At 43.5% G+C, this 24353-nt stretch overlaps 1 protein-coding gene across 1 annotated transcript; it reads right to left on the bottom strand.

Annotated features, from left to right (window-relative positions):
* Positions 1 to 22293: 22293 nt before the first annotated feature.
* PRSS23 (protease, serine, 23) lies at positions 22294 to 24097 on the bottom strand. The gene has a single exon (XM_009584144.1). It carries the CDS (start codon positions 24084 to 24086, stop codon positions 22968 to 22970), a length of 1119 nt encoding a protein of 372 aa, XP_009582439.1. The 5' UTR covers positions 24087 to 24097; the 3' UTR covers positions 22294 to 22967.
* Between the last annotated feature and the right edge of the window lie 256 nt (positions 24098 to 24353).

Below are 24353 nucleotides of genomic sequence, written 5' to 3'. Positions count from 1 at the left end.
CAGACAAACCGAACTATCTAAAGGGTGAAATCCGAGAATAACAACAGTGGTCAAGATTTTCAAACTCAGGTGCCTAAAAGATAACTCCTTTCTGGGGGACTTTGATAAAAGATAATGTCATTGCTTGAAATTTTGACTCCTACAAAATTTCCAGGAAGTTAACAGGCACCAGAGGAGACTGGGGTGGGATTCAAGTACCTAGTTGTAGGTGTCTGCATGTGAACCAGGGACTATGCTCTCATTATAGGAAATATGGATGGTGTCTCCAACAAAGTCATAGTCAATGGAGTCTGGAAATGATTCAGTTGACTATCAGGTGACTCCTTCAGGGTGAACCAAATTATGCTGAAGGCTCCATGGTCTGTATTGGCTGGATCTCCATTTACTATAATGGGAGCATAGGCACTTAGTCTTCATGTACACAGCTGCACGTATGTGTTTTAGTGTCTAACTAAATCCTGTACCAGATTTTAAAATATGGACCATCTGTGTAACTGTAGTCAAGATGTCTCAAGCTGTCTAAGCCAGTTGTGTCTCAGGTACACCCACTCCATACAGAGGTTACTCCTTTGTGCACACCACGTTCTTCCCCTTGCACATCTGTTTATTCACAGCCAGGAAACTGAGGTTCTCAAAGGACCCCTGAACCAAACCCCAGAGATGAACACCCTAGCTCAAAGCAAAATGCCAGAAGAGTTTCTAGCTCTGTCTGCATGGGCAACACAACCCACTCTCAAGCTGCAAGAATTACCTTACCATGCCTTGTGTCTACAGATAACAGGCTTAAAACCTGAGCTTGAAGGTCCCATGGACTCGGACCATGGGAAAACAGAGTCAGCACTGACAGCCCCGGCTATCTACTTTGCACTGTGCTGGCGTGAAAGGTATTGAGATTCCTGACCAAACCCACTTTCTATCATGCTGTTTCCATGAAAGCCAGTCTTGGAAACCAAACATACACAAACACTGTCCTACCAATCCTTGCAGCCTCCCCTGGAACATCTTAGAACTGGCCTAAGCTTCCAAATATTTTGAAGAACTCTTCAGGTTTTGTTTCTTTTTCTTTTTCTTTTTCTTTTTTTTTCCCTTTTTTTTTTGTTTGTTTTTTGTTTATCCATTTTCACAACCTTTTTTCCATAGGCAAATTGTAACAGAAGCCTGATCACTGGCTCTTGTTACGTGGACCTTTAAATCTCTGCAGGGTGACACTGGAAATCAAGGGCTTCTTATGTTCCTAAAGCTCCCTGCAATATCTAATCTATATAACAAAGGACAGGAAGGCAGGGAAAATCACCCCCGAAGTCCTCAGAGTTAAATGTCCGAAAGGCTGAGGAATGCTGACGGAGGGGGAGGCGTGTGCCTGCAGCCCAGCGAGAGATCGCAGCGATGCTGCAACTGCGCTTAAGCAAGGCTGTCCTGGTAATCAGAAACACCCAGAGCGCTCAGTGTCACCCTCGCTGTAAAGGACATCCAAGAGTATATAAAATGACGACTGGGTTCAATAGAGCGTACCCATATAAAGTGTCGAAAAATGAAAGAAAATGAAGGGACTGGGGGGACAACTGGCATTCAGGGCTCCTGGGCTCTGCTTTTTGCTCTGCCCTTCCTGGGGTCCAGCCTCCTCAAGAGCCAGGGCTGAAGAGCTGAGCACCAAGCGATATGGCTCCCTTGCGCAGCCCAGCCCCACCGACCTCGCGTGATCCCGCAGGGATGATCTGCGAAGGCACAGATTAAAGCCTGGAAATGTTTCCAGGGAGGGGGGGGTGGGCCTCACCAAATGTACGGGACATTTTTATAACCCTGACCCTCGGACTGAGACTGAGAAAACAACCAAGCCAATCACAAAGGGTCGCATTGCCAAGTAAGGCAGTTGAAACTAATGATATAAATATACTTTGAACAAGACATCTTTATCAAGAGAGGAAGTATTAAGAGCTACAGTGACCAGGCGACACGGGAGAAAGGAGGATAAAGAGGGACTGAGATAAGGTTAATGAAGAATGACAAATAGAGCCAAGTGGCTTTTTCCTGTTAAAAAAAAAAAAAAAGCCCCTCTCCTTATCTAGCTCAAGGGCGGAGAGGGGACTTTCCTCAGCCAAGGAGCTCACAAAGTGAGCCCCAGCAGCAAAAGGGAACTGAAACCCAAACCCCCTCCCTTACAAACGCGGGGTGAAGCTCTGGTCCAGGGGGAGGTCAGCCTGCTCCCCCTGGGAAGCCCGCAGGGGATAACGTGGCTTATTCCCCGGGGGCACGGCGTTCCCCTCGGGGCGGAGGCGGCCCAGGGCACACACCCTGGGCCCGGGGCACGGCTGCTCCTGCTCTCCCTGAAGCCAGGGAAAGCCGAACACAACCAGATCCAGGTTCAGCCCTGCCAAAACATATTTGATTGCCTAGATTGTCATTTTGTTATTCTAGAAAAGTTCCAAGAAGGATAATAAACTGAAAGGATTAATTAAAGAGCAAGAATTAATCGAAAGCAGAGCAGTACCTTCTGGCTAACAGAGCCTATTGCACTTGCAGCAAGAATTGTTTTCATCTCTCCATGGTGTGGATTTAATTTCTAATAATTGAGCTCCCTACAGCCATTTGCAAGCAAACTTCCCTGGCTGTCACCCGACCTGAACCCCTCCACTGATGACTGCCTTTCTAGCGGGTGGAAAATGCAGCACGCTCAGCAGCAGTGCTGGGAGACCAGGAAGAGCCCGTCCCAGTAACTGGCTGGCTCAAACACAACTGAAGCCAGTGGAAAGAATCCAAATTACTTTCGAGGACGCTGGCTCAGGGCTTTTGAGATTTCGGGCCAAGATGACAGGGCCAGAAGTCATAGAAGCAGAGCAGGTGTGAAGGTCAGGGAGAGATTTATATAATAGCACCCACTGCCTGTTGCACAGTCGTCCTGCGGAGCAGGGTCTGCCTACCGCCACACTGTCTTGCTAATGAGTGAGCTTTTGCTAAGCAGTGTCAGGACCCTGAGACCAATCACAGGCCTTAATTCATTGACCTGACCAACCTGACCTTCCTGCACCCATGCTGTTAGAAGCCTTGTTTCCAGTCCTGTTCTCTGGCCCCAACTCCACCTGCTCCGGATCAGGCTGCCTGGATGGACCCCAGACCTTTGGCTTGTCTGATGGCCACTGGATAGTCAACAGAGCTGGTCTTGGCCCACCTGTGACTGCGTCCTATTGGGGATGGCACTGCCTGTGCTGGGACACCCTCAGCTTCCAGCTTGTCCTCCCGTGGAGCAGCCCCACTCTTACTGCTCCTGAGCAGGCACTGAAATATCATATACCTAGCCCACAGATGAGGACCCCATGAAGAGCTAATGATGGCTCTTGCAGGCATCCCAAAGTGCTTTCCATACTCTGCTTCACCGACCTTCCCAGCTTTGGGAAGTGTGCAGCTTTCCTATGAGCAAGGCAGCCGGGCACAGGTCTCCTCACTGCAAGTCAAATCAAGACAGCTGACCTTCAAGAGCACCTTGGAACATATGGATGTTCTCCAGATGAAGAGGGATCCGGTTTCCAGGCAAGCCAACTCAATACTCCATCCGATTTTAAGTTCTGAAGAAAAGGGTTAAGTGAAAGCTTGGCTTTACATACAGATATAATTAGGTTAAAAATAGAATGTTATGTCATGGTAAATTGTATGTTATATATAAACTAAAAAAAAAACCAAAAAACCAGCTTCATATACACACATCCATACACTTTCATGGTTTCTTCCAGCTCAGCTCAGAAAAAAGGACCTGGGCATTCTTATCATTCAGTCTCAAATTCAGATTTGGGAACTTTGGATATGCCATTTCTAGCCTAATCTATCAAGCAATAAGGTAAGGTTGTAACGGCCCATTTCTCAGAACTGCTCTCAGTCTTAGCACATTACTGGTTTATGTGTTTACAACACAGATTGATACTTGCTTCTTATGACATGCAGGTAGATCATCACCTGACAAGCATATTGAATAGCGAAGCATTATTAATAATAACTTGCATTTTTATAAGGCTGAAAAAAATTGAGAAAGGGCTAGTGGCAATAAAAAGATAGGTGGGAAACTCTTAGTAGCTGTTCTTTGCAACGGGAAGATTTATGACCTCTCACAGGAGCTGCCGAGGGACTTCCTAGCTCTTACCTCCAGACAATGAAACACGGTAGCTGCTAAGAATATCTGAAATGAAATATTCCACATGGCATCCTTTGTGTTTCCACATGGAGCCTGGTTTGACCTCTAAAAACTAGCCCTTCTCATCGCTTTTATCTCATGCAGATATAAACGTTCATTGCTACTTCATTTCATTAGCGTATACGTGTAGCTGAATTGAGACGCAACTTCAAAGCAGCCCCTTCTTTACAAGCCGAGACGTGCGGCGCAGGCAGGCCTGCGCCTTACTGCACAACTACCGCATCGCTCAGGATATCTGGTGATAATTTGTTCCAATAACATTTTAAGTAGTCTTTTTAACAATAATTTAATTTTGTGTTTTAATAAAAAAGGCAGATGTAGGCTGCAGCAGAACAATTCCCTGCATGAAATACCTTCTGAACTCCACACAAACATGTTTTAATAGACTTCCCTTGCATATCATTTAAAAAGATTTTCAAATGTACAGACGCTATCCAGTTACCATCACTTTGCTGGCAGCTGCTTCATAGACCTTTTCTACAGTAAAAATAAGCTATCAAAAAATGACAGCACAAGAAAAATATGGCCAAAATGATAGCATTTGGTAAAAGTACCATCTGCTCATTTAAAAGCAACAAGCATTTAACATCCTGTAGTCACTCTTGTTTTTCAAGCTTTTTACGGTTCTGAAATATTTGCAGGACAAAGGTCCCAGAAGTCCCAGGCGAGGGGAGAGATCCACTGCTGCAAATACAAACCCAGAACTAAACAGCTCATCGACGAGATCAGCAAAGAAACGTCATTTGCTCCACCGTGTCACATGCAGCCCATGTTTAGAGCTGCCTCCTTGCTCATCAAAACCCCTTTCCTTTGGACCCACCCCTCCTTAGAGAGAAGAAGGGGAATTAACTTAAAATCCATGCAAAAAGTTTGGAAAATGCTAACTTGTCTCACTTCATGCTGTGAGAGGATTTCACTGCAAAGGGAGCGGAGGGACCCAATAGATCTGAACATGTGGAAGTGCTTCTTTGTCGACCCAAAGGTTTTATGGAAGCTAAACCAGGCTTATTATTGAATTTCTTTTTGTATGCTGTAAATTACTAAAGAAAGGTCCCAGATTTCAAAATCTGGCCTGGATTTCAACCTCCCAAAGAGCTGGGCTGATTGATTCTGTGGTTATAGTTCAACTGCTGTCATGGAGCCACTTGCAAAACTGGCGTGTGGTTCCAGCCTCAGATTTTGATTATTTTTGGACCAGGAGCCGAGTGCGTCTGGAGCTGGGATTTTACATTATGTCTCTATTAAGTAACATTCTGCAAATGCTCAGCCCAGAAGGAGAGAGTACATTCCAAGGGGCACAGACTGTTTTAAAACAAAATTGTTTTTTAAGTCTCAGGTTCCCACCTTCTGCATCATCAGGACCCGAGCAGCACTGAGAGCTGCTGCAGCCCACAGCTCAAGCGTAGCCCTCGATGGAGCAGTCACAGACCCCATCCGAGTCCTCTTCCCCTGCCACCCTGCAAAACCTGAGCCATCACCAGCAAATTCAGCACGGGTATCCCAAGGGTGCAGACAGACCTCCCAAACTGGCCACGCCATGCCTCTAACGGCAAAAAGGACCACGGGATTGTGAACCTCTCTGCGCAATCCCACCACAGGGTTGTGACCAAGCTAATGCTTCCAAGCTTGGTATAAATGCCCAGCCCTGCCATTCTTCATCATGCCAGCTATGCTCCAAAAGCTGAGCCTTAACAAGGGACTTTCCCAGCTTAAAACCCTCTGAGCGAAGCTAATCCCATAGCGACAAGCTCTGGGTGCAAGTGATGGGAAGAGGAAAAGTGGGAAACCTGGTGACCTTCCAGGCTCGGTGACTTTTTGGCTGAACTGTGTGTGATGATGAGCGGATGAAGGGAACAACAGACTTGTGGGTTTTAATTAAGAAATAAAAAAACCTGTTCTTTGATCAAAGCAATGGGAAAGCCTCCACATGGCATTTATTTATCTCTAGGTTAATCTGTCTTAAGGGTCTGAAAAACACATTGCATCTGCGGTAATTTTTACTATTTCTGTGAGCTTTGTCACTACCGATGTCTGGAGCTCTTGAAAATACATTCAATGAGCATGAACTAATCCTCACACTAGCCCAATGAGTGAGTGTGGGTGAATACCCCATAAAATGGCTCATACCCCAAGGACAGGGTGGGTGCCTGTATTGCGCATTTTCTGCATATTCAACAAAATGAGGATTTGGGAGCTACCTATGCCCCTGTGGCTCCCTCATATCCCCTGCACCATTCATGAGGCAAAAGACACAAATCAGTAAATGGTATTTCCCCAGAGAAGGGTCACAGAGGCATAGACAAGAAAAAGTAGTTTCTCCCAAGGTAGCTCAAGAGAAGAAATCTGTCTCCTGCCTTACAGAGGTGTGTTAATCACCTGTCCCTGCTCCCTCTTACTACTGATGAAGTCACTGTGTCTAATCAAACTTGATCTGAATGAATTATGATTCGTCTTACCTAAAGTGACTGTCAGAGTTAATCAGCCTTTTAAAAATTGAGTTCCTTGAAATACTGATACATACAAACGTTACTCAGTGAAGATCACTCCTCTAAAATTATTACCTATATTAATTACAATATGATTTCTTTCTCTTCCCCTCCTGCTTGCTATAAAGTACTGACAGAGCTATAAAAAAGTGAAGTGCTTTTTAACTCTGGATTGCAAACCGTCAACACAGCTGCAGATTCATTTCCAGTTGCAGATGCTTTCTGGCTAATGAAGATAGAGCCAGAAGAAATGCAGTTTGGCTTTGATGTTTTAAACAGTTTACGGGCCTGACTGTTGGAAGGGGAAAAAAAATAACCTTTTATTTGTACTTTGGGCAAATTAATTTTTGAAATGGCTGAAAGGCAGACAATGAGCCTTGCGTTATCATGCTTGCAGAGCTGCTTTTGAGATTGAAGCTAAACATAAAAACTTCTTGGACAGGAGCCTGAAGTGCTCCCCGGGGAATAATTGTGCAACAGCAGAGGGATGAACTAGATGATGAAATAAATCTTTTTTGCCATTACTATCTCTGATTCTGAAGTTATTAGAGTGCTACTAAGGACACGATAGCAGGAGAGACTTTTAAGACGCTTGTAAGGCTTGTGAGGAAAAAAAGCAAAAAATCCAGCAGCTGTAAAAGCCAAAGGCACTGCCAGGCCTGCAGGCACACTGTGCACTTCAGGCAATACAGCAATTCTGTGAATTTTTAGAATTCCCCAAAACCACTGGAAATAGGACAGAACAGCCAAGTGACAGTCTGCAAAGAGGGAAAAGGCTCGGGAGCTGCCATCAGAGTGAATGTCGAGGTAGGAACCAGGAACAACCGAGAGGGTGGAAAACAAATCTCCTGCCTAGAGGACAAAATCACCCAACGTGCTTGTGAAGGACAGGACACCTCTAGTCTGCTTGCTCCAGTTCATGTCATATTTTCAGTGACCAGAGCAGGTGGATGGAAAATTATCCATTGCCCGGAGGCAACTGAGTGTCTCCAGATGGCACAGGCAGGAGATGGGGGGCAAGGAGAGTGTCCCAGCTCAGAGCTGGGGTCCAGCAGCTCCACAGAGAAACTGTGAGGGAGGTGAGAGGGGCGGGAGCAGGAAGGAAAAGGAAAGCATGAGCAAGGACTCTGTGTAGTTTGATGCAGCTCAGAAAGTCCCTGAGTGAGCTGACACCTTGCTTCCAGACATGCCACGAGGGTCAGCAGAGATGTAGGAGCCTTTTTTCATTGCCTGGTGTTCGTGCTCTGATGAAACTTGCATTCAAAAAGCCTTTTGGACCATTTTGGTGAGCTTATTATAGGAAAACAGTTTGGGTCTGCTCTGAAGCCCAATGCTCTCTCTCTGGCTCCTTTGGGATCCCCATTCAGCATGCACCAGAGAATCTCAGTGTCATCTTCCTTCCTTATGATAGGCGAGGTAATCAAAAAGATGAGATAAGTCTTGGTTTTTCAGAGGTAAGAGGAGGTGACTTACAGGCAACAGTGTACAATAAATGAGAAGGGGATTCTCAGGGAAGAAGGTTACAGCAAAGGGAGATGTGGAAGCATGTGGAGAAAACTGGTGGAAGAGAAGGAGTGGAGCCATGCTCAGAGCTTAAGAGGAGCAAACCCACAGAAAGCAGTGAAAAATAGGTAAGTGACTTTTGAGAGTCTTGGATGGGAAGGTGGTGTCTGTGGAAGTGAATAGGATGCTATTGCCCAAATTCCTGGAAAAAGAGTCACCCAGATATCCTGGGTTTTCTGCACATAAGGATCCTCAAGCGTGTTGAGAGTTTCAAAAAAAATGGCTCTGTATTTTCCCCAAATAGTCTTGCAATGCTCTGAAAAAAAACCATGAGCAATCTTTCTTGTGATTTGGGTTTTTTGAAGGTGGTGGTGGGGAAATTTCTCCACCAACAAACACAGCATCAAACGTCGCTCAGTAATACAGCGCTATCCTGAAATATGTCTTTAATGTGGCGGCTTCACAGCATATTGAAACAGCACACGGCATCAGCTCTGGAGGAGCCTGTATGACAACACACACATGAACTTTGTAAGGTGAAGGAGAAGATAAGAAGCAACGGACGGAAAAGTTACTGCTGCCCAGCCAAAGCAGAACGTACCATGGCTTTGAGATTTGTGCTATAATATCTTGCATGGCTTTGGAAAGGTCACACTTAAAGGGAGAAAATAGTTAGTAGCTAAATGCTGCAGAAAGCGTCTGGGAGGAAACAAGCAGACAGGAAGGGACAGAGGCCTTTCTTGTAAAGGTCCCAGGGATTTGGGACAGAGGCGGGCACCTACAAATGGCGCCACAAAAACAGGAAAACCTCTTTGAAGGTCGAAGGAATTTTCCTGTTCCTGAAGCAATACAGAAGGGATTTGGTGGAAGTAGGCATGCCTTTTGGTGAATGAGGTGATTTCTGCTTGCGTTTGATGTGGTCAGAGGATCAGAACAACACCAAATGTGGAATGAGATATGAAGCACAAGTCTCCTGACTTCAAGGTGGTTTCCAGAGCAGGTGATGTGATACCGGGCCATGTGGCCAGAGTGATGTAGCCAGCACAAAACAAACGCTCCTTGCAAAGAGAGGAAGGGGAGAAGGTATTGAAAGTAAGAATGAAAAGTGAACTTATAAAATACAGTGAAAAGATGCAGAGCCCTGTAAATGTGCAGAGCTAGGCATGGCCAACCAGGGACAATTTCCATTTTCTTTTTTTTTCAGTACTTCATTTAGTTATAGTTTCTTTAATTTATTTGGCCTGTGGCACAGTAAGTCAAGCAACAAAAGGAAAGGAGTGACTGTGCCTGGTGATTACGGCTTGCATTTTCCTTTGAGGACTTCCCAATCCTCCCTCATATCAGTGTCTTTCACTGGATCCCAGGAAATCAGAACAATTCTCAGAGATGGGCAGAAGCCCTAAAGATGTGCTGTGGAGCTAACGTCTGACTCAAATCCCTTTGAATTTTAAGAGGAAACGAAGTGTGTTCCAGGCTGACCTTTCAAATCTATCTATAGTGCTTTGATGTTGCTAGACCAGCATCTGAGTACCTTCCAAATTTAAGTTTTAGCTGTCAGCTACCTTTCCAAAACAGGAAAGTTCTGCTCTCCTGTAACTGAGCTAAGAGCCCTCAGCTCCTTTTAGAGACAATAGAGAGAAACAATATTATTCAGTGATTCATCTGACCTATTTTAAACATCAACTTTAGGGAAACTTGAATCGTGACCTACAAAATGGCTTCTCCTCTCCATTGACTGTGAAGAAGTATTTATCACATCGTAGACATCTGCATTTACTCAGCCCAAATTGTACCCAGAGAAGCTAAAGCCCAGACTAATTCTCTTTCTTTCACTGGAGTTTGACATTTAAATGTCTTCCAAATCTGTGCGTGGTTACACAGACAGGGGAAGTAAATCCAGGTTTGAATTCCAGTCTAACCTCTGATCACTGGATTATCTTCCTTCTGGGTCTGGTATAAAACCAGAAATGGTTTGGTTTTAGCTTCTCTTTCAGTTACAGCTAAATTCTCCAAACAGGCCAATATGGTTTGAGTTCTTCTGTTCAACAGAGCATAAAAATCCTCAGAAGGTCAAATCTCAGTATTTCCTCCATGTTAGAATTCTTGCTCAGAATTAAATTGTCTGATCATTTAAAACTTAACCCTATCTCTAATTTGTCTCAAATTTACATCACACCAAATCTATCTAAAATCACATCTGTCCAGATTATTTTGCTTCATATATTTACATTTGAATCTTGTAAGAAAGCTCTAGAGCTGTTTGAATTGTCATCCTCTGTTGTAGGTTAGATGAAGCTGTATAATAGGGTGAAAATGGTTTATAGGATTTCTTTGTAGTGATATCATTCAGTTATTAAAGTTTGCAGTAAATTTCTCTTCAAACTCAATTAAAACACCGTATTTCCCAGGGAAAACAATCATCTTGCCTTTCTCTTCCCTTCATGTATGTCTCTTTTCCACCATGCCAATTTTCTCCGCTCTTCTACTAGAGCTTTTGTCCTTCACCGGAGAGGTGGAAAGGGGGTTTCCACCCACTTCTACCTGTAACTGAACCACAATTTCCGTAATGGAGAAACAGATGTCCAGTCCATCTTCCATGCCCTTTTTGCTGCCCTAATACTCCCTCTTCAGTCATCCAACTCCATATGCAGCTCTTCCTGGCATTGCCATCAAAACACTTTGAACAGCTCTAGAGCCCTGGACCTCTCCTGTCCCAGATCCTCTGCTCCCTAACTCCTGTCAGCCCTCAACTACAAGTCTCTCAGCTCACTGACTCTGCCTGTTACTGAGTTTCCCTGCTACTTTCCTTTATAAGATCCTGGTTAAAGGTCCTAAGATCTTGGCGATCTCAAGCTGTAAGGTAGTGTTCCTGATGTTCAGCTTTCTGCTGACATATTCTTGGAAACTTCACTCATTCCTGGGTTGAAACAACAGGAGATGAAAGAGATTGTTGCACAGGTTAAAAAAAAAAAAAAAAAAGCAACATTTTTGGTAAAAAAAGGCTGTTCTATTGCTGCTGGATTTGGAAGAGGAGCTTATACTTTAGCAGACCAGGTGTTTGCAGTAGTTGTATTTCCCTTCTTGTTTTCTAAAAGTCTGCCCAAATCTGACCAATCTCTAAGCTCTCAGAAAAAAACCCTGTGTTTGCTCTACAGAAGCTTCTTCTGTGCCAACAGCTACCATCTTGGAAGAGCCTGTCCTTACTGCTCAAACCTTTCATTTTTTTTCCCATGCGCTCAAACCATTTACGCTCACGAGAGCGTGGTGCTAACCAGGACCTGGCACTAACCTGACTGCAAAGGCATCGAATCCACCAGATCCCTACGACTGCTCCAGTTGAAGACAGCGGGGACAAACATTGACCAGCTGTGGCTGGCGCTGGAACCAAGGTTTGGGACTTGGTATCTGCTCGGCTCTGGGTGACCCAGACTCCCAGGAGCACCAAGAAAGAAGCATTTGAATTCAACATGGAAATGTTTAAAATAGGAGTAGGAAAAAGGAAAGGATTAGCAGGCAGCTGGAAATTTGGGATTAGGAAGGATTAGAAGATGTGACAGAGAAGTAGAGAAGGATCTAAATTTTCATGTGAGACTGTGACTTGGGGGATCTGGTTCGGGACAGGTAGTCAAAGATACAGATTTGGAATCAATGCAGAGGTGACATATGGGCTGAAGAAGGGAACACATGGCCAGGATATCCTCCTCTCCTATCGCTGGGAGCCAGCCCAGACCACTGGTGATAGGAACCAGCCCAGGTGAAGGAGTGAGCTTAAAAAGAGGAAGAAAAGCCAGGTAAGAGGTGACTGGCTGTGGAAGGAGATGGACTGAAAATTCTGTGAGTGAGCCTGGGAGAAAGAAGGTTTTGTATTCACTGTCTTCTCCGAGGAGCTTGCAGCTTTGGTTAATGTTTCATAATAGGCAGGGAAGGAGTATTTCCCACTGAAATAGTGCAGGGGTGGAGAAGGGTTCCTGTTTGGCACATTCACAGCAAATCTGTGTACCGTGACCTCATGATTTTAATTTATAATGTTTTCTTTTTTATGGCTGGATGGGCTTTTTACTGATCAGCTCCTCTCTTGGCAGACAGGCTGCCTCCAGGCAGAGGCTCACTCTTACCAGCCTTCTGGTCTAGCACTTTTATAGACCTCTTGACTTTGACCTTACTAGAAAAAGCTCTTGGTGTTTGGACAGTCATCAGCCAGGGAAAAGGGTGTCACCTTGTGTATAGCCATGGTCTCACAGCTGGACCCTACAAGACATCAATCCCATGCAGTTTAAGAGACCAGGGTCTTGTTTTCAACTTGCTGGTACCGCGACCACACAGCAGCTGGTGGATATTTCCATTTTTGACACAAATACTGGCCTTGGGCTTGACACTGTGTTTGACACAAAACTATGATTTTGTTTGTGAGAAGGTTGCTCCCTGATCATTTCCGTCTTCTTGAGAATGGATTGCATCCAAACATGTTCTTATCTTCCTTGCCTTCCTAGGCTGGGCTTGCTCATGCCCATTGGTATGTGAAGAGTTGTTCAACACTCCAAAAGAAATGGAGCCAGCTTTGTTTCCAAGCTCCTATTACTCACCTTCTTTATCTCTTAGCTAAAAGCTTTTTTTTTCTGTTTTGCTAGAGCATTTGAGGTTGGAGGCTATGAAGAACTTCAAAGGTATTTAATAGCAGCTTTGTCACTGATTTTGTAAAAAGACCACATAGTTTGATTAAAAGTAAACTCTGCTCACAATACTGCATGGAACTCTGCTGATCTATTTTTACTGCACCACAAATCAAGCTGAGGAGAGGGGGAAATCCCACTGACTAAACAGGACGCACGGGAAGGATGGAGCACGTCTCCATCCTGTACTACCCAGGTACTCATTAACTCTCTGATAACCAGTTTAGACAACACAAAGTGGAATGTCTCCAGCACCAGATGGTAGTGATGAGGAAGAAAGAGGAGTGCAGCAGACAAGATAAAACTTGGCAGGAAAATATACAGAGGAATTTCTGTTCGTTAGGGCAGAGATTGGAATCTGAGAGCCCTAAGTTTAACCATTCCTTTGTTGTCAGGAAGTCTCTGAGAAGCATAAGGACAAAGATAACTCCCACCCTGGCTAGAGAACTGGCCCACCCTCGAAAAACCCAACTATCTAGTGATGCAGTTTCTGATTTATCTCAAATGATGGAGCATCTGTGGTGTAAGACCATGGTCCACGTGTGCTGCTGACCAGTGTGGTACCAGATGGATCCCTGTAGAACAGTTTAAGTTTGCAATCTCCAAACTGTTCCAAAGTTCGGAAATGTGAGCATCCTCTTGGCCCATGCAGCTTTAATTCAAGGTGGATGTACATGGATAAAACTCATTAAACAGTACCGTGTGCTTTCTCCAATGTGTCCCAGAGCATTACAATATAGCCTCATCCTTTGCTACAAAGAACATTCTTTTTCTTTTTTTTTTAATAAACAAAAGGCAAACTTAGGCAGTAGTAGTGTGACAGGTTTATTCTTTAGAAATGATCAGTTACCTTCAATATCTTTCCGGATGCATGAAAGTGAGCCATCATAATGAGGAAAATATTTTTCCAAACTAATGAAAAGTCTCTCTTTGAGTGAAGCAGAAGAATTTATTGACAAGGATCCTATATAGGCTTTCATACACTTACTGTGTAGATAGACAGATATTTTTGGAATGCATCTCCTGATGAGATATCAGGACTGTTATTAATTCTGTCTGTCATTTTTATTGAAAGCCAAACAAATTGCATATAGTGTATGAAAAGCAAATGTAAACCTTCAGTGGCAAGTAGCGCAAGAATCCCCAAGATCAAAGCAAGCCACACTTTCTTTATGTTCCTTTTAATATACCACGTTCTGCCTTGGTAAGAACATTTAGCAGGCACATATCATGCACTAAGCATCAAAAATATGTGCAGAACTCAGAAGCTGCAGACTTTGATTTCCCTGTTTATTAAAGAATACAGTAGCAATGGTACTTGGTCTCCCGAGAAGGGGTGTGAGACCTGAAGCCACCATATGTATTAAATTCAGAGGGATCATGTGAAATCATTCATTAAATCCTGCAGCCTGTTCCCATTTCACCTTCAACCTACAGATCTTTCGCAAAAGCTAGTGTTCATTGCTGGGCATATGGTTTCCTATGGCTTGTCCCTTCAGCAACAGGATTTCTGGAAAAATAACGCACTGGAAAAATAAAGCAAGTGATTACAGTGAAGGTGCCAGTGTTTGGTACAAACACAACAAAAAGTCTCCCTACGCATCAGTCCGGAAGCTACAATTCTCCTTGTATCTCAAGGGAAGACGTTATTATGAAAATTTGGGAGCAGCTAACAACACAGATGAGCAAAACAAAGCCAAAACCCAAACCCAAACCCAAATAACCCCAAAAGGTGCTACGGAAGTACCTTAGTCAAACCTAAGAGTGATCAGACAGGATTTGCTCAGGTCAGATGGGTACGTGACTCTGGCTGTTGCACCGCGATGGTGCTGGAAATCACAAATCCCAGCTCAGTGCCGAGCAGCCAGAACTACCCGGGCTGCTCCCGCTGCCCTGCGGCGGGGGAAATCGGGGTCCTGGCAGCCCCCAGCTCACGCCCGGTCACCCCTGAGTGCTGGAGATCCCTCCGAGGCTGTGGCAGAGGCAAGGTGGTGATGCAGGGAACCGTGCCCCTCTCATCAGTGGCAGCTCCGAAATAGTGGGATTGTGTGACCTAGTACCGACAACACTCGTAACTGATTCCTGATTTAACTCTTGGGTTCAAATATGCAAAATATTTCATAGCCCAAACAGAGGACTTCTACTAAAGCCTTCCATAAACTGACTTCACAGACTGTTTTTGTAATCTTTCCAGATTGAAAGAGTCAAAACTGGGAGGAAAAAGAGGGCAACACTATTTTTTATGGGGCAAAAGAAAAGATTATTCTATTTCCAGATGTCTCACGGCCCTTTCAAGTGTAGAGGAAGATATTTTGACAGCAGATTTTATGATTCTTGGCTTCAGAATCACATCAAAATTGCGTTTTATCTGACATCAAAAGAATGAGCTGTTTTATCATCATGACGATGTTAAAGATCTCGCGTCTGCTCAGATTAGTAACAATGCAAATAAGGCAGCTGTAGAGAATTAAAAAAATCACAGTTGTGTCCTTAGGCTTTATCTGTGGTTTATCAGCTTCTAAACAATCAGCTATATGAAGAAAGAGAACCAATACAGTGTTTATGTTCCAGATTAGAGCTTAATAAAAATGAATGCATACAGCTTTTTCCTAAGTTTGAAACCTAATTTTGAGATTTTGTCCCATAAGACCCCCAATTATTTTGATAATATTACACTAAAAGCTATGCCCCCAAACTGTAATTTTAATTGAAGTATTTCTTTCTGGTGAACATTAAAATAAAGATTAAAGTGAGCATGATGAAATAGGCCATCTATTTTGCACATAGTTTATTGCAGATTTTTAGCATTGCTCAAGCAACGATTTAATTTATAGTAATCACTTTTGGGGGACCTCATCTAACTGGATTTCAGCAAAGCAATTGAAATGGTGCCATGTAGGGAATTATTAGCAAAAGGGTCTGGCTGAAGCAGAGACAAAAGATGCTGAAAGGGGAACCATCAGGGTAGAGGGAGGTTACAAGCGCAGTTTCTCAAGCATCACTCTTAGCCAGTCTTAACTAAATACATTCACCAGCAACATTTGCACAAGAAGGAGCACATTAATGAAATTTGCTGATGACACAAAGCTGAGAAGAGCAGCAGAATGTCTCACAGGAAGAACTCAGGGAGCCGATTACTGAGAAATACCCTAAAGATATTTCATTATACAAAGCTTAAGATCATGCACGTAAAAAGGGATTGTGTTTCCTGAATGAGGTCTGGTGGAAACCAGGAGACAGAAAGTCTGTTTTTACGGTGAAGCCTGAGGAATGTGAATTTCCAATGCAGGTGTCTCCCCAGTACCTACAAGCGTGGGTCCGGCCCAGACAGCTCAGGTTTTTAGCACTGGCAACAACAGCAGTGGCCACAGGTACTTAAAAAAAATACGAGTATTTCTGGGTATCCATTTGTAAACAGTTACTTCATTGGTACTGTGAACTGAACACATCGCACAGCTTCTTTCAGATTATTCTTTCGTTTTTTATTCTTCTTCCTGTTAAATAATTACTTCTTGCAGGAGGCAGGAGGCAGGTATTGAGTGGTTCATCCATAACGGTGGGAGTGTGGCAATCCCCCTCCCGCTCGGCTGCCGCCAGAGACATCTCTGAGGATGGGGAGGAGTCCCGCTGAGCAAAGCTGCTCTCCTTCCACCTGCAGAGCTCACTCAGCCTGACCCTTTATCTCAGGGAAAACACATTTCAGAGTTATCCGCGCATCTGATGCGTTCCCAGCATGAAGGCTTGCTTTTCCCCCACCCACGCGCTCTGGGAAAGTCTTTCCTGCCCTTTCACTGCCCACAATGATCCCTCAGAAGGGCTGGCTGGAAAGAAGTGCTCCCACACGACTGGTGACATTTAAGCCGTGTGGCAGATCCCTTTGCGCACGGATCCTGCTCCCACCCAACACAATAGCAGACTTTGGTGATATGCGGGACGAAGCCCAGTGTGACATTTTCTTCCACCCCACGCTTCTTTGCTGAGTGAAGCTTTTGTGAGAAGGCAGAGGCCAGAAAGCCCCTGTCGTTCCACCTGTTTCTGTAGCCTCTGGTCCCATGGTCGGTTGACCCTGCGCTGCAGGGACCTCCTCACACGGTGTGTACCTCCTCACACAGTGTGTACCTCCTCACACAGTGTGTACCTCCTCTCATGGTGCATACCTCCTCTCATGGTGCATACCTCCTCATGTGGTGCATACCTCCTCTCATGGTGCAGTGCATACCTCCTCACATGGTGTGTTCCTCCTCACACGGTGTGTACCTCCTCACATGGTGCATACCTCCTCTCATGGTGCATACCTCCTCACGTGGTGCATACCTCCTCACGTGGTGTGTACCTCCTCACGTGGTGTGTACCTCCTGACGTGCTCCTTTCCCTTTTTTTTCCCTACCAACAACAAAACAAGCCCCTGTGTGCTCCATTCAGAATGAACAAGACTGCAATAAATTCAGGTAAAACATGACTTTTGGACAAAAGAATTTTGTTGAATGCTGTTGATAAGCGTAATATCATCTTCCAAGCAAGGACACCATCCTCCTTCCCATGGGGACCAGAACACCACCACAGGAAAAGTTAACTGAAGCAGGATCTGATTGAAAATGCATTAGAAAAATAGCCTTTTATAGCAATTCACAGAAACCGAAGCTTTGTTGAAACATCCTGATTTCAAACAAGTTTTTATCAGAAAGGTTTCCTTGACCCAGATGGAAGTTTTTGGTCAAAACCAAAGCAGGTGCCACCTGCCTGTCCCAGAATGATCAGAACAGCCAAGCCACGGGGTAGGCACCTTCTTTGCAGCAGGAAAGTGCAAACATACCCATTGAATGGGTTTTCTGAAGTGCACCTATCCCCCCGATTTTCAGGATCTCCATTCTTTTTCATCACAGGAAGTTTTCTTTACCAAGGATGGGCAGGAACAGAAAAAGAAGGATGGAGGCAGTGGGAAAATACCAAAAAGGAACTGTTTTCTAGCTAGCTCAGGTTTAAACTCATCTAAACTACCCCATTTAAATCTAGCCCTTTCTGTTGAAAGGCAAATATATGTTCAAATATAAGATGGCAAACATAGTTCAACTTCAGCTTAGAAGTGGGACTTTATGTTAGACAAGTCTTTAATGAACTTTTGCAAATGTGAACATTTTTGTCCTCTTCTGACCCACCCATAGCAGTAAATACATCTGGCTTCACAGGTAAGGGGATGCAAAAACAATAATCTAAATCATCATTAAATTAACTTCTTCCTGTATGCAACCTGTGGTAAATCACCAAATCTATGATAATGTGGCATAAAATAGTTATAGGAAATTGTTTAGGATAAGCTGGAAAAATTTATTATACCTTATTACTGCTGTCACTCCAGTAAGAGCTAACAACCTTCATACTCCATCACCTGTCAGTATTTCATGAACACGCTCTTTGTATTGGAGTTGGCCAGGCTTGCCAGAAAAACACTCTCTCCTCACCAAATCGCCATGAATGGTGATTTCCAAAACTGAGACGAGTGTAAATGAGCAAATGTCAGTTAACACGTATCAGATATTTTCATTATATGTGCTACTTAAATGGAGTATTTTATATCATGATCATTTGCTTGGTGAAGTAATAGAAGTGTTTAACTTCTCTGCTGATGCATACTTATCTTTTAAAGGGAATTTATTGTAAAAAAAATAAACATTGTCCATAAAACGTTTGCAGATGAATATTCATTGTCTCCCCTTGAGCCACAATCACTTTATTACTGCTAGAGATCTTTAGATAAAAAAAGAGTATGAGCCTGCTTCATGACTCAACCTATTCCCATTTAGTTCAAAATCAATCCACACACAGAGCATCACTGATAATTTTATCCTGGGAATAATCAGTGTTGATAATCATGTTTGGGGCATGCTAAGATGTTTCTCTTCTCTTGTTTAATCATTTACCTATAAAAGCCCGCACTACCTTTAACAGCAGGCACAATGCACATGCAACCTAATAGTTACCATGTGAGACAGGAAAAAACATCTTCTGGGTGGAAAAGATCAAGTTCCTAATTCTAACATCGCTGATTTATGCTTTTCCTGTGTACCTATAGACAAGTCACACTCTAAACGTCTCATATGTGCTGCACATTGCCTGGTATTCACGCACTCATTTTAAGAGGCTTTTCACGCACTCATTTTAAGAGGTTTTTCTTCTATACCTAGTAGAACAGGGAATGGAAACGAACAGTATTATTCATAAAACCCTACACACATGCATATCCATACATGTGCATATATACATAGCGACCAACTCACTAGGAATCTTGCTGCTGTGATACAAATCACATTGCCCTTTCACTCGTTGCTGCTCTTCTCTGTCCACGCTTCCTTTTTACTCCAGGAAAGCAAAGAAGTTTTAACCCACCCATCATACTTTATCCACTCTTTGAAAGCTCCTCTTCTCAAGGCCTGTGCATATTGCATTGGCACGCTACCAAAACCCGCTAACAAATGGCAGATTAAGTGGAAACACGGCAAAGAATTTCAAGCATGTATTATACTTGCTTGGAGTTCAGCGTGCAACTTTTAAGACAAGGGCTGCTCTCTAAACAGGCAGGCCTGGGAATTCGGTTGCAAACCAATTACAGATGCAAGGAAAATACCTTTCCTCTGAGAAAGAAACTTGATGATATTCTGCAGTCTTCAGTAGGCTAAGTTCACTGTGTGCTCTGGAAGAGCTTGGCACGGTCTGTGCTTTGTCGATACCTCAGTTTCTGTCTCCAGCACTGTTCTCCGAGGGAGTTATATCATATTAACTAGAATTTTTCATATGTCAGCCTCTTGAAGATGCAGGAGCAGAAGACTGTAATCCTTTCCATTTACAACCAAAACCGCGCCTCTATACCCATCTGCTGTTCTGCCTTAAGATATGAGAATAATGAGGCACTTGACTCAGTTCTGCAGATTATCAGCCGTCATAATCAGCTGGACAATGAAATTTCTAGTGTCGTGCCTGGATACAGTTACTTGTGTTCCCTTGATAAACTAAGTTGGCTGCAAGGCTATCTTTCTCACGGTTTAGAGGTCTGGTTTTAAAAAAGCCCTGTTTACAGCATCAAAGCAAATATACTCGGAATGCAATTTCCAAACCTGCCTGGCAATGGCCCAACCCCACTCTGAATGAATACCCTGGCAAAGTCACCACCGAGTCAGGCGGGTGCAGGTGAAACAATGTTGAGCTTTAGCACAACAATTCTGCCCATGTTATCTGAGATTTCCTTTTCTTTCCAAAAACAATTTGGAATGTTTGCATAGGGTGTACAGTAGAAAGAGACTCTCCCACCCCTGACTACACTAAACTTGCTGCATACTTTTTTTTTTTTTTTTTAAAAACTTGCTCACATTACTCTAGCTCATTTGCCTTCTGCACAACTCCACTCTGCCAGTCATCTCGAGAGGATAAAAGATCTCAGCCTGCAGTCCAACGAAGCAGTTGAGAACATATGACCAGTGGATGGGAAATATGTCCCATAAGCCAGGACTGATGTTCTCATGCCCACATGACATAGCGTGCACATCCAGAAATCAGGAAAAGTATATGGACAGCAATTCCCAAGTCAAAAAGTGGAATATTTCTGTACTCCAGTGTTCCTCAAAAAAATGTGGGTCTCACTGTTGGCTTCAGAGGAACTTTTTTCTTACTGTATCAACTAAAAGAAAAAGAAGATGGACCCGATTTATGACCTTATACTGACTGGTTCAAATTCCTTCATAGTTTATTGACCCTGAAGTTAATAAAAAAAATGTGACTCTTTAGTCTAATAGATTATTTTCAGCTTTAACTAATCTGAGCTCATGACTGGCTTTGGAACTGCAACAATTATATGAAAGCTAAGATTGATTATTACCGTTCAAAGACAGAGTAATCAAACCTACTGAAAAAAAAATTAAATTACTTCTATAACAGGTGGGGACAAAGGAAAACTGAAGGAAAATAAACAGCATTGAGGATATTAATACATCTGTTCTGTATCTAAATGTCCTTCCAAATAAGTAACTGAAACAAGATTGAAAGTGCAACGCAAGTATAGTACAAATACAAGAATGTGTGCATTGAAATTCCATAACTTTTCTTTATTCACTGTGATACATTCAAACAAAAGTGCTCCAGATAACAGCCATAAAGTAAAGGAAATTAAAATAAAAAGGCAGAAAGAGACCATCAGATACATATGGTGATTACTCATATTTCAAAGCATTAGTAACTGCTTGTATCTGAGTGCACCAAAAGCCCACATGAGGGTCCATGTTTTTGTACGCTGCACCTATAAAAATAATAATCATCGGCAGCTCTAGTAAAAAATGTTTTTCAGAACTAGAGCCAAAGCCATCACAAAGATAAAGCACCATCAGGCATATGTTTACAAATGCCATAGTAATTAGTAGACTGTAAGAAACGCTTAGCTGAATTAACATTTTCCTTGTATAGCACAGGGAAGCTCTGCTTAGATTCATTCCTTCCCAGCTCTGCCATGTCACACCAAGGACTTGCATTTACCCCACAACATCAAGCACCACGAGCAACTTGGTAAGCTTCAGGAGACAGTGAGAGATGGATGGAAGAGAAACTGGAACTGGAGCCAGTGTCTATCCTCCTATTTAAAAAAATAATAGTTGGCATGGCAGTATGTACTTAACCATGTTACTGCAATACAGTGGCAAATCCACCTGAGAAACACTGCCTGTACAGATCACATGGACTTCCCAATGCTGTTTGCCGAGCTAGAAGTATTTGGCTGCACTGATTTTACCTATAAAAGACAGTTCTTGTTTTAAACTCCAATTCTGCCATAGTAAAAATGTAAGTCACTTATCTATAAGAGACAGCAGAGCATCACTTCATAGCAAACTCAGACTGCACACTATAATGTGGCTCTACTCCAGCTGCAGAGTTACTGAACTGTGCGTTTGCCAAGAATTATTTGTAACTCAACAATTTGATCGGGAGGAGGATTCCTGTCCCAAACAACACACGAAACGGAAGTCAAGATGCCGTACAAATTACACTGTCAAAGAGACACGATAGAAAGACACTTATAAATCTAGGGTCCCTCTACCTGGTGTATTTTTAGGTAGAACAGCACGGATCTTCAACAAAAAGGGGGAAAACTCAGTAGAACCCTTGTCCTGCTCTCCCCTTTACCTGCTTTGCAGGCAGCAATTCAGATGGCCAGCAAGATGCAAGACAGGCTTCCCCTCTGAAAATCTGAGCTGCTGACACAGATTTTCCTTAAAAGATCTAAGTAGGTCATAACAGAAAACAAGCCTCTGTCCCCATACGCTTTCTATAATAGTATATTCATAGGGATCCTGCTAGGTGTAAGGCTATGCCCCAGCTGCTACAAAGATTTAAGCCCATATATGATTTGTGTTTCCCAAAGCAGGGTGCAATGGCACTGCTCGTATGACCAACATCATCTTCACAGTCAAGTCCTTGCAACATCAAGGTCTGTTTGCTCAAAAAGCATTTTTCTTAACTATGTTACTAATAAAGTCTCAAATCACTCAGGCCGAAAGGTTAGAAGTGTTATGCGGTTATTTACCCTTCACGCTATTTATGTGGCATTCATCTGCCATAGCGCACTCTTTGCCCTTTTCACACTCCCTTTCTCATGCAGGAACACAAAGCTGTAATGTTTGGGTTGCAAACACCATTAAACGCCCCTCTTCAGCCCCCAACAGCATAGAGATATTTTCTTTCAAAAGTTCAGATCAAAGCATTTCTACTAATCCTAGGATTTATTAAAACAAACATTGTAGGCATGAGATAGTCAACAGTGTCCCTTTTATAAGATTCTTTGGAGACGGTTCTGATTTCGTACTGTTTACTGATCCGCCCCTAATTAATCTTCAGTTGCTCAGCTGCAAATTCAGCAAGTCCACCTGCTCCTTCCCCACCCGGCAGACGTTCCTTTCTCCCCAGTTTCGAGCTGTAATGACAGCACCACACAGCCCCTGTCCCGAGAACAAGGCGGCTTGCTTGAAAAGCTATATATCACATCCCGATGTTACAAGATCGTATCACACACATTTGCAGCAGAGGTCTAGCCTTTCCTCAGATGAGTAATTAAAACCAGTCATTAAGTGCTTTCGAGGAGCTTCATTGTCTTTATCCCTCCCTGCAGTCAAGGTAGTTGCCTTTGATCCAGTAACAGATCTGTGCGTATTTGAGGGGTGTGATGCGAACGGCTACATTGAAATCCTGTGGGGTGCCGTTCATGTCCACCCACTGATGGCCTGAAAATATTCCAATAATTTTACGCTCCCATTTGTGATTCTGCCTCTTCCACATCCTCACATACACCCCAGATCCACTCGCACCCGGCTGGGCATCGCACTGCTGGTACAACAGGTCATACGTTTCATCTTTGACATCACAGAAACGGTAAACCAGGTTTCCTGGACGATCATTGTCGTAACCAGAGAAGTGAATCCTCCCTCCAGGCAAGTGTCTTGCTGGTGGGCTCACACCTATCTTCATAAACTTTCTTTTATGAGGCTTCTTGAGCTCCAGCAGGGCATAGTCATAATCCATCCCAATGTCATTGGCATTGCCTTTGATCCATCCTTTGGGGACATGTGTCCGTTTCACTCGGATCCACTGGAATTTCATTTTCTCAGGCATTGCTGAGTTGGTGATATTGGCCCCTTTGCTGCCATCTTTCAGTTTGGGCTTTAGGAAACCCACCCGCAGCTTCTGAGCTCCTTTGACATAACTCTTGCCATCATGGATACAATGAGCGGCAGTAAGAACATGCTTTTCAGCCACTAGCGTCCCTGTGCAACCTGTAGATAGCTTCACCGATGTGGAGAATGGGTAATTCAACAAGAAGTCTTTCCCAAAAATGCTAAACCTGCTGTCATAGCCATAGATCTGCCTCTTAGTTCGAGATTTGCCGTGAGACCCATCACCACTGCTGCTCAGAATATATATGCCCACTTCAGTTTCAGTGAGGCTACCATTAGCATACAAGGTTTCATAGGAAAGGTAGTTCTTCACTTCTTCATAAGTTGGCAACGGAGAACTTTTGTGGCACGCTGGGCCACAGGGAGATACCACTTCCAGTCTGGCTTCAGCATCAAACTGTGGCTTGTCCAAGTTAAGGGTAGACTGTGGCAGGATAACTGGAACTCTGTAAGATGGCCAAGTTGGCTTCCAGTGAGAACTGGAGGGCATCACATCTTTAGCAGCACACAAAAGGAGGATTAAAGTGGATAAGCCTGCCATTCTGAATGCCGGTCTGTGGAAAGCAAAAGGAAGTCCAGTTACTCACCCAAACATGTTGCAAGATTAATCTACCTTGCTAAGTAATGGCTTGCTAACCAAGTATAATATAATAAGTACAATATAATAAGGGTCAAGCGATTTGAATGGAGCCAACTACCATTAAGTTCTTCAGGCTTCTCAGCATTAAACTAATACCTTAACATGTATCCTAAAACAAGTGTCCCAGGTTAACCCTCAGATGTGCTGAGCCACCGACTCCCAGTTGAC

The sequence above is a fragment of the Fulmarus glacialis genome, unplaced genomic scaffold (assembly GCF_000690835.1).
Source record: "Fulmarus glacialis isolate BGI_N327 unplaced genomic scaffold, ASM69083v1 scaffold13568, whole genome shotgun sequence".
NCBI classification, from domain to species: Eukaryota; Metazoa; Chordata; class Aves; order Procellariiformes; family Procellariidae; genus Fulmarus; species Fulmarus glacialis.
Note: the sequence above shows the minus strand (reverse complement) of the source record. Positions and strands in the feature narration are given on the sequence as shown.

Excerpts from the sequence above, each read along its gene's own strand:
- PRSS23 (XM_009584144.1), bottom strand. The coding sequence starts at position 24,086 with ATGGCAGGCTTATCCACTTTAATCCTCCTTTTGTGTGCTGCTAAAGAT.